General features: G+C 42.1%; 1 protein-coding gene across 2 annotated transcripts in view; it reads right to left on the bottom strand.

Annotated features, from left to right (window-relative positions):
* Nucleotides 1–17775, bottom strand: part of LOC127644649 (coiled-coil domain-containing protein 18-like) — a 43605-nt gene extending 25830 nt beyond the window's left edge. The window contains exons 1-15 of one of the 2 annotated variants that reach the window (XM_052127925.1): nucleotides 17663–17775; nucleotides 17375–17496; nucleotides 16958–17126; nucleotides 16638–16787; nucleotides 15547–15656; nucleotides 15329–15457; nucleotides 14669–14765; nucleotides 14472–14593; nucleotides 13920–14208; nucleotides 11690–11768; nucleotides 11400–11617; nucleotides 9284–9394; nucleotides 8897–9028; nucleotides 8667–8801; nucleotides 8465–8542 (exon numbers count right to left, since the gene is read on the bottom strand). In XM_052127925.1, the coding sequence (XP_051983885.1) occupies nucleotides 8465–8542; nucleotides 8667–8801; nucleotides 8897–9028; nucleotides 9284–9394; nucleotides 11400–11617; nucleotides 11690–11768; nucleotides 13920–14208; nucleotides 14472–14593; nucleotides 14669–14765; nucleotides 15329–15457; nucleotides 15547–15656; nucleotides 16638–16787; nucleotides 16958–17126; nucleotides 17375–17475 (1920 nt within the window). In that variant the 5' untranslated portion in view covers nucleotides 17476–17496; nucleotides 17663–17775. The remainder of the gene's footprint in view (nucleotides 1–8464; nucleotides 8543–8666; nucleotides 8802–8896; nucleotides 9029–9283; nucleotides 9395–11399; nucleotides 11618–11689; nucleotides 11769–13919; nucleotides 14209–14471; nucleotides 14594–14668; nucleotides 14766–15328; nucleotides 15458–15546; nucleotides 15657–16637; nucleotides 16788–16957; nucleotides 17127–17374; nucleotides 17497–17662) is intronic. The other variant, XM_052127926.1, reaches the window with a different exon arrangement.
* Nucleotides 17776–17998: the final 223 nt, after the last annotated feature.

Raw genomic sequence — 17998 nt, forward strand, 5'->3', positions numbered from 1 at the left:
TATGTCTAACACCTGTCTAATTTCAGTGAGTACGAGGAGAGCGGCATAAAAAGGCAGCGAGAGGGCCCCACGAGAGAGAGATGACAAGCAACCTCAGTGTATTGTATTGTATGTGTGATAGTTGTACGTAGCAAAAGGGAATTAAAAACCTTACCTTGTGGTGAAGACCTGTTTCCTGTCCTCCTTCCTTGGGAAGTATTACACTGGTGCCGAAACCCGGGAATTTAAAAGGAAACATGGAAAGTGGTCGCCCCATAGAGTCCTCCCAGCTGGCAGAAGTCCTCCAGTCCCTCGCGACGCTGCATCAAGGCCACCAACAATCCCTGCTTGAGCTCCGGCAAGACCAAGATCGCCGGTTTTTCGAAATCATGCGGGCTCAGGCAGAGGACCGGCTCGCCATCTGGAGCCTCCTCAGCCAGGAGGATGCGTCAGCCACAACCAGCGACCCCGGACACCAGCTCACGCTGCCCCCATGCTACAGAAGATGGGGGTAGCAGATGATCCTGAGGCCTTCCTCGATTTGTTTGAGCTCAGCAGAAATCTGGGGCTGGCCCTCGAACAGTGGGCAGCCCGCCTGATTCCCCTCCTGTCCGGGGAAGCTCAACTTGCGGCACAGCAGCTGCCGGCGACGAACCTCCTGGCCTACACCGATCTGAAGAGGTCTATTCTGCAGCGGGTCGGTCGGAGCCCGGAAGAGAATCGCCAGCTCTTCCGGGGCATGAAACTAGGAATGTCCGATCGCCCGTTCGCGTTCGCTCAATGGCTCCGGGACGCCTGTCGGAGGTGGCTGCTCGCGGGGGACCGCGACGTCAAGGGAGTAATCGACCAGGTGGTACTGTAACAGTTCGTTCAACGGCTGCCTCGGAAGACGGCGGGGTGGGTCCAGTGCCATCGCCCGGCGTCGCTGGAGGAAGCTGTTCAGTTGGCGGAGGACCACTTGGCGGTGATCCCGAGGGCGGACGAGCCCTCTTCTTCTTCGTCTCTCTCTCTTTCCCCTTCCCTTGTGTCTGGCCCTGCCCTCGCCCCCTCCCCTATGTTCTCTCCTTCTGTTCTCTCCCCAGGGCCCGTTCCTGCCCCGCGCAGGCGTGGAGGGTTCCAGAGACCAGTTTCCCGGCCTTGGGAGAATGTACCCTCCCATTCCCCGTCATTCAGCCGCTCTCCTCCTCAGGTGAGGGCGCCCGCCAGCACAAGTGCGGCCGCAACGCCTGGGCCGGCCTGTTGGAGGTGCGGAGACCCGGACCACTTCTGGGATCAGTGTCCGCTGATGGAGGTGGGGACGGTGGTGCGGGTCTCCGATGTCCCGCAGGCTGCCCCCTATCGGGCTGGAGCATACCGGATTCCGGTAAGGATCAGGGGGGGTATTTACCAAGCTTTGCTGGATACCGGCTGCAATCAGACCACCATCCACCAACGCTTGGTTCAACCCGGGGCTTTGGGTTTAGCTAAACTGGTGAGGGTGAGGTGTGTGCATGGGAATGTTCACAAGTATCCCATGGTGACTTTGGCGATTAAATTCAGGGGAAAAAAACATAGTGTGGAGGCAGCGGTTAGTTCCCGCCTCACCCATCCGCTAATCTTGGGTACTGATTGGCCGAATTTTAAAGATATTTTAGAGGGTATTTGTGCGGATGGGTCCTGCATAAAGAAGTGGGTGGTGTGCGATGCTTTGGCGGGGGAGGCGGATCCGGGACCGTCCTCGGCTGCTCGGAATGACGAGGGAAGGGGCGAGGTGGCCGCCCCTCCTCTCAGGGAATTCCCTGAGGGGGACTTCCCTCTAGAGCAGTCGCGGGACGAAACCCTTAAACATGCTCTTGACCAAGTGAGAGTAATTGATGGTCAACAGCTCCGGCCGGGCATCGCCATTGCATATCCATACTTTGCCATGATTAGAGATCGGTTATATAGAGTGACGCAGGACGCTCAAACAAAGGAGGAAGTAACACAATTATTGATTCCACGGAGCCGCCGGGAAATGGTTTTCCAGGCGGCTCACTATAATCCTATGGCCGGTCACCTAGGGGAACGGAAAACACTTCTCCGTCTAATAGCCCGTTTCTATTGGCCGGGCATTGGCGGTGACGTCCGCAGGTGGTGTGCGGCGTGCCGTGAATGTCAGCTGGTAAACCCACCGGCCACCCCAAAAGCGCCATTGCGCCCTCTACCATTAATCGAGGTCTCCTTTGAAAGAATTGGGATGGACCTCGTCGGGCCATTAGAACGGTCAGCACACGGACATCGCTTCGTGTTAGTCCTAGTGGATTACGCGACGCGATATCCGGAAGCAGTGCCTCTGAGCAACATCTCCGCACGTAGTGTTGCAGGGGCACTCTTCAAGATAATCTCCCAGGTGGGCATTCTGAAAGAAATCCTCACCGATCAAGGCACGACTTTTATGTCACGAACACTTCGCGAACTTTACGAGCTCTTGGGCATTAAATCGATTCGCACTAGCGTTTACCATCCGCAGACGGATGGCCTAGTGGAACAATTTAATAAAACGCTCAAGAACATGATTCGTAAATTCGTACACGATGACGCTAGAAATTGGGATAAGTGGCTAGACCCCTGTTGTTTGCAGTACGAGAGGTCCCACAAGCCTCCACAGGGTTTTCCCCGTTTGAGCTGCTGTACAGGCGACGCCCCCGCGGTGTCCTTGACGTCATCCGCGAAGCTTGGGAGGAGGGACCTTCTAATAGCAAAAATGAAATTCAGTTCGTTCTCGGTCTTAGAGCAAAACTCCACACACTAGGGCGACTAACACAGGAGAATTTGCTCCAAGCTCAAGAACGCCAACGCCGACTGTATGACAGGGGTGCTCGGCTACGGGAATTTGCACCGGGAGATAAGGTACTCGTATTACTCCCAACATCGAGCTCTAAATTACTCGCCAAGTGGCAAGGACCCTTTGAGGTCACACAACGAGTAGGGGATCTCGATTATGAAGTTAAACGTACCGATAGAGGGGGCGCACGTCAAATTTATCACCTCAACCTCCTGAAATTGTGGAGGGAGGAGGCGGCCTCTGTGACGTTGGCCACGGTAGTTCCGGAGAGGGCGGAGCTCGGACCAGAGGTAAACAAAAACTACAACCTTAACACTCCGCTTACTTGTGGAGACCACCTCTCACCGCGTCAACTCACAGAGGTTTCTGAATTACAAAAGGAATTTGCGGATGTGTTCTCCCTCTACCGGGCCGTACAGACATCATACAGCACCACATCGAGACCGAGCCGGGCGCGGTGGTGCGTTGCCGCCCCTATCGCTTACCCGAACATAAAAAGAAAACAGTACGGGAGGAATTAGATGCGATGCTTGATATGAGCGTAATAGAGGAATCCCACAGTGATTGGTCCAGCCCGGTTGTTCTTGTTCCCAAGAGTGATGGGTCTGTTCGATTCTGTGTGGATTACAGAAAAGTCAAAGCGGTGTCTAAATATGATGTGTACCCAATGCCCCGTGTTGATGAACTGCTCGATCGGTTAGGTACTGCTCGATTTTATTCGACCTTGGATTTAACAAAGGGTTATTGGCAGATCCCCTTGACACCAATGTCCCGTGAGTCTCCTTAAGGGAGACTAAGTACAGCACCGTGGAGAAGGAGTGTTTGGCCATCAAGTGGGCGGTCCTCACCCTCCGTTACTACCTGCTGGGGCGGGCCTTCACCCTCTGCTCGGATCACGCCCCGCTGCAGTGGCTCCATCGCATGAAAGATACTAACGCCCGGATCACCCGTTGGTATCTAGCTCTCCAGCCCTTTAAATTCAAGGTGGTCCACAGACCGGGGGTGCAGATGGCTGTCGCCGACTTCCTCTCCAGAAATGGGGGGGGAGTGGTAGGCAGGCCGGATGACGCCCCGGCCTGAGTCGGGCGGTGGGGGTATGTGGCGGCGGGGGCGTGGTCAAGCGCCCGTCCGGGAGAGAAAAGTGGTAAGGGCGCTTACACCTGAGCTAAATTATGTCTAATACCTGTCTCTAATTTCAGTGAGTACGAGGAGAGCGGCATAAAAAGGCAGCGAGAGGGCCCCACGAGAGAGAGAGATGACAAGCGACCTCAGTGTACTGTATTGTATTGTATTGAATGTGTGATAGTTGTACGAAGCAAAAGGGAATTAAAAACCTTACCTTGTGGTGAAGACCTGTTTCCTGTCCTCCTTCCTTGGGAAGTATTACACAGAATTATTATCACACAAGTTTTGACATTTGTGCCATGATGGAGAGAATTACAGCAAAAAAAGAGCAAACAAACAAACACACAAATATATCCATCCATATATATATATATATATATATATATATATATATATATATATATATATATATATATATATATATATATATATAAAACATACTCAACCAAAACTACACCACTCTCTCCATGCCCCACCCAGAGAACTAAAAATAATTGACCCATTTCCCAACAAACAAATCGAAGTTACCACGTCTTCCCAATGACACCTCTTAATAATTTGCACCCTCCCCATCTCCGTACACCACTGTAGAAATGGGGGCGCACCAGCTGACCTCCAACCCCTCAAAATAATCTGCCTGGCGATCATCACACAGGTCAGCTCCAAATTCTCTATATGACTATTCCCCACATCGATGTCCGCCCCATCGCCCAAAACACAAAGTCTGGGGCAAAACGAATCCCGAGTGCCCAATACGTCACATACAAACTCTGAACCTTAAACCAGAATTCCTGGATCACAAAACACCACCAAAAAACATGATTGGTATACAATACAATCTAGAGGGGGTCCAATAAAATCTATGTAAAATCTTCAATTGCATAAGATGCACCCTTGCACCTGTAGATGCAGACATGACATTTTTAAGAATCCTAGCCCACACTCCCTACTCCAATACAAAGTTGAAATCTTGAGAGAAGTTGAAGTTCTGTCCCCAAGACTCTGAATTAGCAGGGAGTAATACACTGATGACTCATGACCTTTTCCAAAAGCAGTAATCACCATTCCCAGAGTATAAAAAAAGCCCCGATCTTCAGCATTAGGTACATAAATATTAGCCAAAATCAACCTTTGCCCCTGAATTTCTGCTAAAACAATAATGACTCTTCCGAATTTATCCTTAATGTTTGAGACATTTTAATTGTAAAGGCTTATTTAACAAATGTAATGACTCCCCAGCTCTTACTTGAGCCATCACTAAAGAAAATATGTCCACCCTATATCGTCCCAAATTTTTCAGCTTCCTGCAGGGAAATATGCGTTTCTTGAAGAAACACTATATCATATTTCTTACTTTTAAGAAATATGGTGCCCCAACCCATTCATATTCAATGTGGAGAAAGATAATCCACTCATATTAATATTTGACATATTAGAAAAAATAGATTCCGTGTCAAAAATTAAATTATAAAGACCACATTCTAACATTAGTGTCACAGTCAAACCCCGAATGTCCCCCAGAACCAAACAAGAAAAAAGAAAAACGTGCGCATTAACCCTGTGCACAACAGCGCCAACCGGCGTCCATCCCTCTGAACTCAAACAGTCCTACGAGAGCCCCCACGACAACTTTGCCGAAGGACTGCTCAAGTCTGGTGCTTCTACACAAATTTTGTGAGACAGAATTACATAACAGAAAATAAGGTGTGTTACTCCACAAAACAAATTCCAGCCACTAACTGGACCAGCACACACAAAATAAATAAATAATGCCATTCAGTTTGATGTGAGATGGCTGTTTCATGAGTACAACAGATGACATAACCATTCCAATGTCCTGCAAAAATACTCCATGAAACAACCTCCATCCAATAGGAGGCATAAGCACAAAGAACGAGCAGATTCATCCACAACTGTCCCGAAGAAGTGTTATTCCACAAAACAAACTCCAGCCGCTAGGCGGAACCACCACAAAAAGAAACGAAAAAGGCGGCCAGTTACCTCAGACAGACAAGAGTATATTGAGAGAGTCAAGTTCACTTGGGAGCCACATGAGAAACATACCATGACTTCCTTAGTCCATTGATTTTATTAAAGACATAGTTTGTTGAGGGCATATAAATATTTTGTGGCCATTCTTAGCATCTATTATCAATTTGGCCGGGAACTTCAGTGTAAAAGCAACCCTTCGTTAATGCAAACGTTTCTTGAAGGAGTGTTACTACACAGAATAAACTCCAGCCACTAGGCGGAACAAAGGTAAAAAGAAACAAAAACGGCGCCCAGCTTCCTCGGACAGTCAAGAGTATGTACAGCGAGACAGCTCACTTGGGGGCCATATGAAAGTCACCAAATGGTTTACTCACGCCATTGTCTCTATGAAAGAGAGCTTGTTGTGGGCATGTAAATATTTTGTGGCCATCCTTAGTATCTATTCTCAATTTGGCCAGAAACATCAGAGCAAAAGTGATCTTGCATTGATGTAAGCATTTCTTGCATTCCTTGAATCGATCACGTTTTCGCTCTACCCTAATTCTCGAATTCGAAAAATCTGGGAACAAGAAAATGCTGTGATTCTTCAAGAAAGCTTTCCTTTGCTCCTCGCCTCACACAACACAAGCTATTTATCGGATGATCTTATAAATTTGGCCAGAATTGCTCGGGGCTCTCCTGCAGCTGATCTGTGAGCTGGGACTCTGTGAGCTCGATCGATTTTCATCTTATGGCCTGTTATGTCGAGCAGACTAAGGAAGATCTTGTCTAGGAATTTCACCAAATCTTTGCCGCCTTGATGCTATGGAATTCCAACAATTAGGACGTTATTTCGCTGGCTACGATTCTCAAAAGCCTCCAGCTTTTCCAAAACGCGTTCCAAATCTACATTGGCCGCTAGCGGATTAGCAGCTAATTCCCTCTCCGATGACTACAGATAATCTATCTGTTTCTCGACATCCCTGATTCTTGTAACCAACTCAGAAAATTTGGTTTCCATCATAGTAATCAATCAACATATTACAGCAAGATCCTCCAAGTCAGCAACAACTTTTATCAGCATCACAGACATGCTCTCCAGTTGGTTTTGAATTTCTCCCACCGCACCATCCAAACCGAGACCCTGACCTGTGGGACCGTCAGAGGCACCAGCTTGAGCACGAAAGTGTCTTTTAATATCTCCAGAGCCCGAGAATTTTGAATTCTTTCCATGTTGACTTGGGTGTATCGAATCCCACTGGTTTATGACATATAAATAATGAAAAACTAGCAAAGTGCGCAGAGCTCGCCGTTTGCAAGTCCGCTCCTCGCATGGCGTCACGTGACTTCCGATTTTTACTTTTTTTAAAGAAAAGGAGGGACAAGTCAAACACATTTTTGTGATAATCAACATTATGCCATAAATATTGTAAATTGAGCTTAACTTGTCTTGAACCTAGAATATTCCTTTAAAAAGATCGCAAGTGCCAAAATCAACAGTCTTGTTTTGAATTTGATCATTTGTAGTATTAATAATAGTAGTAATAATTTAATGCTTATTTGATGTTGATTACATATTATACAGGTTGTATTGTTGTTAATTTATTTACTAAGAATATGTTTTATATGGATAATAGAATAATTAGGTGATATCACTTTAAGAAAATGTATTCTTTGGTATGTATTTGGAAACTAGCTGGTATTGAGGCGCCGGGTTCTTGAACTTTGTTTGTGACAAGCTGCTGAAGCTTACGTTTTTTTTCTACCATGCCAATAGTTTATTTTTTGTTGTGGAAACTAGTAGAATATACAGTAAATGTTTACCTCAAAGAGACTACATTGGACTGTTTTAAAAGCAAACAAAGGAAACCTGATGACACACACAGACCATAATCACATTTTTGTCAACAAATTTTGACCATACATTCCTCTTTACAGAAGAAAGATTGACTTTGGTTTCTATTTTTATCCGCTCGATAAACTTGCCCGCAGCAGAAATACTTTGGCTGTAATTTTGTTACTTCCTGGCAGCATTTCACATTCATTGAGGACAGAACAACTACTTGACACTGGAAACTTGTGCTGTAGGGTAAGAATTGTTTCAGACACTGAACTGTAAAGACATTAAACTACCTGTTTTAGGACTGTAACGATTATGAAATTTGCCTGATGATGAATTGTCAATCAAATAATTTTTGATAGTCTCTCTTTTTGGTCAACATTCGTCTTTGTTTTATTTACATTTCTTTTTGTAATCCTGCCAACCTGAACAGCTATTATTTTGTATTAAATTATAATAAATGAAAGTATGTAATAGTAAACAATTTCTGTCCTAATTTCTTCACTTTCACACGTTATTTTAAGGCTCTCTGGTTAAACCCACTAGCCCTTATTTCACATGAAGGAAGTCCTGTGAGATTGCGTATTTAAAGATCATCTCCACAGAAATAGTAAGCAGGCGTCTCCTCTATGCCATTGCATGTCATTAACAAACAATTGTTTAAAAATCATGACTGGCCTACTCTTGAAGCTTCGGTTCATAAAGGTGATGTGTGGACAAACCGTAAAAAAGTTTGTCAGTCTCACCTTTGAAACGGAGTTAGCAGCCTGCTCTTCAATATTTCTATGTGTTTCTTCACTGTGTTTAGATTTTGCCTTGAAATCCTGTCCAAGAAACAGAGCTATTCAATGAGCTATGAACATGCAAGTGACTGTCACATTTAACATTCACTTCAGCATGACTGTCACATTTCATGGGATGAGTATAAATGAATAGTTCCGATCTGACCTCAGTCAGCTCATCTATAGTGGTCTGCAGAAGAGCTGCTCTCTGTTGTGACTCCAGCTTCTCTGTTTGAAGGCCAGATACATGTTGCTCCAGCTCCAAAATTTCAGTCTGCTTCTGAACCAGAGACAACTGCAGCTGGAAAACACATTCACACTCAGGACTTTCAGGATCTTATTTGAAAAAGCGCAATATTATTCATAAGTGCATGCATACATATTTTGTGCACGTACCAGCTCTATTCTGTCCTCCATTTCCTTGCATATATGTGATTGTGCAGTCTTTGACTTCTCTATGGTTTGCTGATATTCTCTCTGTTTTTTGTTCAAGACTGACTGGTAGTGCTGAATGCTGCTGGCCTTCTCCTAATTTGCCATCAATACAAAGAACAGCATAGATTCCTATTCAGAGGTTTGTTCTTGGAATCTCTTGGCCTTATTCATGAAACATGGGCGAACTAATTTGTGTAAACCACTCATAAAACCATTCGTGCCTAAATTGTTGCATTCAATACAATGCACCAATTTATGTATGAATGGATTTATGCAGGTGTTTTATAAATAAGGAGTATTGTTTGCATTATGTGTGATTTTGTGTGTGTGTGTAAATACATATGTTACCTGGAGCTCTTGCTCAAGCTGGCTGGTCTTTATTGCTGCCTGGGAATAAGCTGTACTCTTCTCCTGCAGTTGTTTCTCCAGTATGGCAAAGCGTGAGCACTTCTTTTTTAGCTGAAAAACATTAGGTTAAGCAACAAAAGTTAGGCTGACATCCTTCTAGCATTTTTTAAAAATTTTTGTGCAATTGTAGGGCTTAAACCATGTACCAAAGACAAATGGGTAATATATGGGTTTGTTTAGACCTGGTATTTGGGTGATACAGACACAAATAGACAGCAGTCAACACAGGTTTAAATGAGGTCCAAAATGTAATGTGATCTAATAACTCAAACCCCATTTGGAGTAGAGGAAGACTGATATATATCAGTTTTACCATTTAGTTGGTGTTGATAGCTGCTTTTTAAAACTATAGATTATAATTTTTTTGAGGAATGAAGGCTATCCAATTCTTGAAATTGCCAAAAAACTGAAGATTTCATACAAAGGTGTACACTACAGTCTTCAAAGGTGTACACTGCAGTCTTCAAAGACAAAAGGACAACTGGCTGTAACAAGGACATAAAGAGATGTGGAAGGCCATATGTGCAACTAAACAAGAGGATAAGTACATCAGAGTCTCTAGTTTGAGAAATAGACACCTCACATGTCCTCAGCTGACAGCTTCATTGAATTCTACCTGCTCAACACCAGTTTCAGGTAAAGTAAAGAGAAGACTCAGGGGTGCAGGCCTTATTGCAAAGAAAAAATCCACTTTTGAAACAGAAGAACTAAAATAAAAGGGTAGAGTGGGCAAAGAAACAGACATTGGACAACAGATAATTGGAAAAGAGTGTTATGGATCTTAAACCCATTGAGCATTTGTGGGATCAGCTAGACTGTAAGGTGTGTGAGAAGTGCCCGACAAGACACCACCACTATGGCAAGTGCTACAGGAAGTGTGCCTCCACGTGCAGAGTCTCTGCAATATCATGCACAATGAGCCACGTGATAAAATGCGTGGATTGACTGTCTCAGAATTGGAGGCAACTGAGACTTGTCCTCTGCCACACAGATTGAGGTGAGTAACCACGCCACCACGAGGACCTACTAAGTTGTCAGAATTGGGCATTAACTACCAGGGTTGGGAGGGTTACTTTTGAAATACAGTATATTCCACTACAGATTAGAGAATACATGCTGTAAAATGTAATTTGTAATGTATTCCATTATATTACTCAAGGTCAGTAACGTATTCTAAATACTTTGGATTACTTCTTCAGCACTGGAAGTGATTTTTTTCACTTGTTTTGAATATAAAAACTAAACTAATTTTGTAAGACAAAATACACGTGTTAAAAATAAGTTATCTGAAAAACCTAAGTATCTTATGCAGTTGTTCAAACCGATCTTGTTTTAAGGATTTTTAGATATTTTTACCGGAAAAAAAATAAAAATTTTTTTATCAAGAACACGATATTTGCCCTAATATCAAAGGCCTTACTAGAAAACAAGAAATTATGATCCAGCTTGAATTTTCATGATATAAAATATGATCGTGCCTGATAACATGTGCATGTAAAATGGCTAGAAATAGCATTTTATCTTAGCGCACAGCTGACAATTTACACAAGGTGTATTTCTTCTGCTCCAAATTCAAACTTCTCTGTCTGCTCGTATGAATGTAACACATCATAAGAAAGTGTTTCACTGCTGTTCAAATGCACTTTGAATCGCATCATTTATATGTATAAATGTTTTCCATCTGAAAAGACTAAATATTAAATGAAACAAATGACAATAAAATGCAAAGTAATCTCTTCAGTCATCAAAATACTTTTTGAATGTAACTGTATTCTAATTACCAATTATTTAAATTGTAACTGTTGTGAAATACATTTTACTTATACTGCATTTTGTATTTTAAATGTGTATTCCCATTACATGTATTCCGCTACTCCCAACCCGGTTAACTACAAACTAATTCCATGATTTAGCTGTCATTAGAGCTATTATTATCAGAATCATTACCTTGTAGTAACATACAAGACAAGCACATGTAATCTCACTGTATTTATAATGGAATAGAAATAGATTTTTTTTCTATGTTTCAGTTTTGGAGATTTGATTGGCCTCTCACCTCTTTCTCAAAGGAGGTGGCTTGAGTAGCTTTATCCAGGAGTTGATTGTGGAGCTGCTGGTAGTGAGAGGATCTCTCTGTGATGGAGGTCTGCAGGGAGGAGATCTCTTCCTGGGCTCTGGTCAGTCTTTCCTGCAGACCCTGAGCAGCACTGGCCTGCCGGGTCTTCTCTCGCTCAGCCATCTGCAGCACCACCAACAGCTTCTGATAGCGCTCATCTAAATTAACAAGTGTTATATTTCTGAACACAACAGTATTAAATGACTGCCAGAAATCCCTTCATTACTCACCAGTCTTGTGTTCAATGGTGTTGGTGTATGACAGAGAAGGTAGCAGACAGGGGTTTACACACAACGCACCCTCACGATTCTGAAACAAAAGTCACGTCTAAGTCAGTGATTTACATTGAGGTCCAAAATTCTGAAATCTCATTAAAAATATGGGTTTTAAAATCGTATTTAAACCTGGAAAGTGTCATGATTTTGAAAAATGTCAAACATAAAATGATGTGAAACTAATTAGAAATATTTAGGTCAAAACAAATGAGACATTGATCATGCTAAATCTTTTGTACCAAAGGTCAGATTTCCTTGCACACAAGAAGCTCCTTGGAGCATTCTTAAATGTTGGCATACCATGGATCATCAGGTTTTACACAAAGTTGTGGTGTCCATGTAGGGCTGCACAATTAATAAAATAAAAAAATAATCAAGATGACATTTACAGCTGTCACAATTATCTATTTGTGACAAGTGTAAATTACAGCTTTCCATTGACTATTTACAATGCGTTTTTTTTTTTTTTTTTTTTTTTAATATATAAATCTTTGTGCATATTGCCACCTACTGGTGGAGGAGAATTTACAGTAAAAAAAGCTAATAAAGTTTTAATTATCGATTTGTCTCTTACACCAACCTATCGATTTGCCTCTTACACCAACCTATCGATTTGCTTCAGAAGACATTAATTGATCCACTGGAGTTGATTGGATAACTTTTTTGCTGCCTAAATATGACTTTTGGACAGTCAAATAGCCAGCAGCCTTATGGCACCGGTTTACTTACATTATAAGAACCTACAGAGCTTCAACATTTTTCTAAAATTCTTCATTTGTGTTGTGCTGAAGAAAGACAATCATTTACATCTGGGATGGCATCAGGGTAAATGAATAATGAGAGAATTTTCATTTTTGGGTGAACTATTCAAATATTGATCTGTTTCTCACCCAGACCTATCTTATTGCTTCTGAAGATATGTATTTATTGTATTTTACAGAAATGAAGTCACACCAGGTCAAAATCTTGTTGTTGAGAGATTAAAAAAAACACATATACAGTAAGTCGCATCTGTGTATAAGTCGCACTGACAGAGGGTGGATGCAGCAGGCATTAGCAACCGGAAGCAGCCACCAGAATTCCCTTCAGATGCTCGGATGTCAAACGTACTCTGTGAAGATTACAATAACTCAGAATCTACACATCATATCACAATGCTTTTGAGAATGTTTTAAATGGGAGAATTTGCTTTAAATAATCGTGTGAAACAGTTTCACATAATCTTTTTATGTTTCATGAAAGAAAGATGACAAGTAAGCCACATCTGCTTATAGAATCTGTAACTACGCTGTGCAAAAATAAACAGCTTTTAGTCTGTGAGTAAACCAGTATGCCTATTCTATTCATTTATTAACTTTAGCGCTGTCTATCTGTGGATATTTCTGAAATTTGCAACCCTCTTTTAAATGTATTAATTATTCAGTTCACTGACTGAATTATTTTACTACTAATCTGATCATTTTGTGGGCATGTGAGAAGTTGCATTTGACAGCGGACTAGAATTTGTAAGAACAATAATAACACATACGTAAAACTCTGAAATGTATCTAAGACAGATGTTTAAAGAGTAAATTTTTTTCATTTTTCAACCCAATTTGGCATCCCCAATTCCCAATGCGCTCTATGTCTTCGTGGTGGCGTAGTGACTCGCCTCAATCTGGGTGGTGGAGTACGAATCTCAGTTGATCTCAGTTGACTCTGATATAGTCAATCCACGCATCTTATCATGTGACTTGTTGAGCGCGTTACCGCGGAGACATAGCGCATGTGGAGGCTTCACGTTATTTTTCGCAGCATCCACGCACAACTCACCACGTGCCCCACCAAGAGCGAGAACCACATTATAGCGATCACGAGGAGGTTACCCCATGTGACTCTACACTCCCTAGCAACTGGGCCAATTTGGTTGGAGCTTAGGAGACCTGACTGGAGTAATTCAGCACACCCTGGATTCGAACTCGCAACTCCAAGTGTGGTAGTAAGCGTCAATACTCGCTGAGCTACCCAGGCCCCAAGTGGCAGAATTAATAATGCAGGATCAGGCCATCTTTCTTCATGTTTGGACGTTAATACTATTGATAACTAAAAAGAAAGACAGAGACTATGTCTGCGTGTGTTTGTATATCTATATGTGTGTGTGTTTGTATATCTATATGTGTGTGTGTGTGTGTGTGTGTTCCAGCACCTCTCTCAGATGTAATAAGTCTACAATGCTTTCGAGGCTGGTCAGCTCGGCTCTGTCCTGCTCTCTCTCTCTGTTTGATTGAACCACCCTCCGCTCCTGACAGGCCGTGAGGAGCCGCAGGTCTTCATTCTCTCTCCTCAGTGCCGCCACCTCCTGCAGCTGCACCTCCTTTTCAGTCTGCACCCTCTGCAGCTGTTTCAGCTGATCTGAGAGCTGCTGCACCTGATACTGCAGCTGCACACGCTCAGCAGAGAGAGACTCCGAACGACCATGAACCTCCTTCAGCTCACTGACCAGACCGGATAGAAACACCAGATTTACAACTAATATCTAGTTTCCAAATAGTCTGGAAACTGTTCATGCCAGTCGGAGTGCATGCTGACATTAAAGCAAGCGATTAAGTATCAGTATTGTTACTGAAACCAATTCAAATTTGTGCTATAGGTGTGGGACTGCAACTGTTCTTTAGTACGAGTTTTTAATGAATGATCATTATTACCAACAACAACACAAATCAATAGAGTTCAGATCAGTATTTGGATTCTCTCTTACGAGATGTTCTGACATAGACTCTCCTTCTCTCTCTCCAGCGCAGCACACTTCCTATCCAGCTCCTCTCTATCTCTGTCACACTCCATTAGACTGACCTTCAGCTGATCCTCACTCTCCATCACCTTCAACAAACACACAGAGCAAAAACAGTAAATAATATATCCGTTCCTGAAGCAAAACAATGAAAGGCAGACTACCTTCCTGAGCTTTTCAGACGCATCTTCCTTGTAGTTCTTGAAGGCGACCGTGAGCTTCTCTGCATTTTGGAGTGCTTGGTTTCTCTGCTGCTCCGCACTGTGAAAGAAACAAATGTTTTACTGAATCATTGAATCTCTTACTAAGCTTTCTCTTCTTTTGTTTTTTTATCCCCTTTTCTTCACAATTTGGAATGCCCAATTCCGAATACTCAGTAGGTCCTCGTGGTGGCGCAGTTACTCATCTCAATCCGGGTGGCGGAGGAAAAGACTCAGTTGCCTCCACTTCTGAGACCGTTAATCCACACATCTAATCACGTGACTCATTGTGCATGACAGAGCGGAGACCCCCAGCATGTGGAGGCTCATGCTACTCTCCGTAATCAATGCACAACTCACCACATGCCCCATTGAGAGCAAGAACCATTAATAGCGACCACGAGGAGGTTACCCCATGTGACTCTACACTCCCTAGCAACCAGGCCAATTTGGTTGCTTAGAAGACCTCGCTGGAGTCACCCAGCACACCCTGGATTCGAATTTGTGACTCCAGGGGTAAGCTTTCTCTTCTTAAGGTTTCAATAATTTCCAGAAGATCTCTTGGCATAACAGTACATGCAACTGAGGTAAGTGCTGTTTGCATAATTGTAACTCATTTTGTACCGTTTTCCCAGAAGTGTTCTTTCTGCTAGCTCAGCTTTAACAATTCTCATCTCATCTCTGAGCTTCTCCACCAGTCTGTTGCTCAGCATCACTGTCTGTTCACTTGCTTCCAACTTCTGCTCAGCAGCCCTGAAGAAATTAGAACACGCTGGTCCACTTATCTCTCAGGAAAGCATGCGATTCTTTGAGGATCTAGGTGGTACAGAAGATACACTTACTCTAAAGCTCTGGTTTGAGTGGTCAGTTCTGTCTCTAGACCCAAAATGTGTTCCTTCATGAGGGACACACTGGAGGTTCTGGCTCCAACAGTAGATCCCAACACACGAATCTATAGGACAAACATCAGTTATCCATATTAAGATCAGATGTGAACAATATGTGGGTCACTGACAAATACGTTTGTCCGTGATGATAAAAATTAGGAATCTTTTAAAACCATATTTTAAAATGTGCGTCAAGTGTGCAGAAATGTAATATCAATGTTACTATTAATGTTGGTTTCAAAATTGTTTTGATTTAATGACTCGAAGTAAAGTGGTGTAACAAAGTAAAAGTTTGGAAATATTTCCTTGCTCCTTAATTAATTAATTAAAAAAAAAAAAAAATGCAAAAAATGTTCTAGGTAAAAAATATTTTATACTAATATCATGGATGTTGGAGTCACCAAGTAGTCTCATTGGAGGTTACTCCATTTGACCTGAACAAAATGTTCCTTTTCATAAAAATGGCAAAATATTTGATATTTTTTAAAAACTTCATACAGTCATTATAGGTCAACATTGGTCCTCTATGTTTATTGCTTTTTCATGACATGCCAACAAAATGGCTTCCTGCATGTTGGTTTTTGGTGTCAATTTTTTTTAAATATTAATAATATGATTACTCCAGTCCAAACTACTTACCAAAGGTTTTGTTTTTTCCCCAAGAATTTTAGCTTTTAAAAGGACCTTTTTTATTTACAGCCCCAGAAATAAAAATCTCATCATAGAAGTGATTTCAAGAAACAGTTTTTTTGTGAATTCCATTTTTATTTATTTTCAAATAACTTAAAAGATCTGGACCAAAAAAATTGCATCACTTGACTCACTTCACCTACTCCTTAAATTTAAGATGAAAAAAAATAAAATAAACTGTTCCATTGACTCAAGATAATATACATACATTTAGAATAAATTAGGAATAATTGTGTATATATCTATTCTATAAAACGTATATATAATATACATATATATATTCTATAACACACAGAGAACCTTGAACTGATTGTTATAACTGATCTTGAAGTGAGGAAGTGATCTTGAAGCATTACCTTGGACTTTGAACTGGCTAACACAAGCTGAGCAGCTTCTAGGTCATTGATGAGCAGCTTGTTCTCCATGACCAAAGAAGAATTCTCTTGCCTAATGGAGTTGACCTTCCTCCTGAGCACAGACATCTCTGTCTCCATGTTTCTGACTGGCTACAGATGGACACAAAAACATTCTCAAATAAGAGTATATTCACTTTAGGGTGAACTATCCATTTACAACAAGACAAAAAACAGCAAGCACTAAACCGGTGACAAAACTATTTGCTGCGACATTCAACATACAAAGGTCTCTCTCTTCCACAGTGTCTGGTGTCTCTTACCCTGCAGTCACAAGCACATGCTCTCTGCTCTGTTGTTCTGTCAGGGAGTGGATATCCTCCAGGCTGTCCAGTATTAGGCTCCTGAAGGTCCTCTAGAGTAAGACGGCCTGGGAACCCATCCGCTCCACTGCTATCATTATCCTCAGCAATGATGTCATTTCCTGATTGACTGAAAAGAGTACCAAACATGAATTGTGATATAACAGACACAAATCTCTGTACTCTACTGACAGGACTCAATTATTACAATTTAGCAACGTCTAAGAAAACAAGATAAAATACATATGAAATGATTTTCTGTTATATAAAGTACAACTATATATCGTTATATTAATTTGATATAAAATAATATAATTAAAACAACTATAATGCATTTCAAACACACTTTAATATCCTGAGAAAGAGAATAATCTCTACCTCAATTGTTCCCCCAGTGATTGCAGATTTATCTCTGTTAATCGCAGTTTATTTCTCAAGGAGACCACATCTTCTACCAGCCCTCTGTTGTCTTTGAACATTGGTGATTGTTAAAACAAACCCTGTAAACAAAGGCTGAGGCATATTAATCTTTTATATAATGACACCCAACTAGACAACAACCTGAAACAACATTGCGTAATGTGATTCCGTTCTTAATGAGCACCTTCATATCATAAATAACATGATAAGAAACACTGACTGATATACCTTTATCTATTATCATACCTGTCTTTAACTTAATGTTTGGCTTCAGTAAATGCCATCAATAGTCTGTCAAGGAACAGCCAGCAGCTCTATATCAGCTAATTCCAGGCGTGATAAATGTCACGATATTTCAGTACTACAGAAATCCGCTTTCTATCGTTAAAACAGCGCTGTTTGTGCAAACAGTGGTTTAATTCCAGTAGGTTTAGCTTAGCATCCACTCCTCTGAGACCAAAACAAACCGCGCTGCCATCTTCACGTCAGTTGATTGGCTGAGAGAGGAAAACCCGTCGCACTGGGCGGAACAAACATGAATATTCATGAGTTTCCTGTTTCGTGTTAAAGCGACTCTGAAGA

The sequence above is a fragment of the Xyrauchen texanus genome, chromosome 6 (assembly GCF_025860055.1).
Source record: "Xyrauchen texanus isolate HMW12.3.18 chromosome 6, RBS_HiC_50CHRs, whole genome shotgun sequence".
Classification (NCBI taxonomy): Eukaryota; Metazoa; Chordata; class Actinopteri; order Cypriniformes; family Catostomidae; genus Xyrauchen; species Xyrauchen texanus.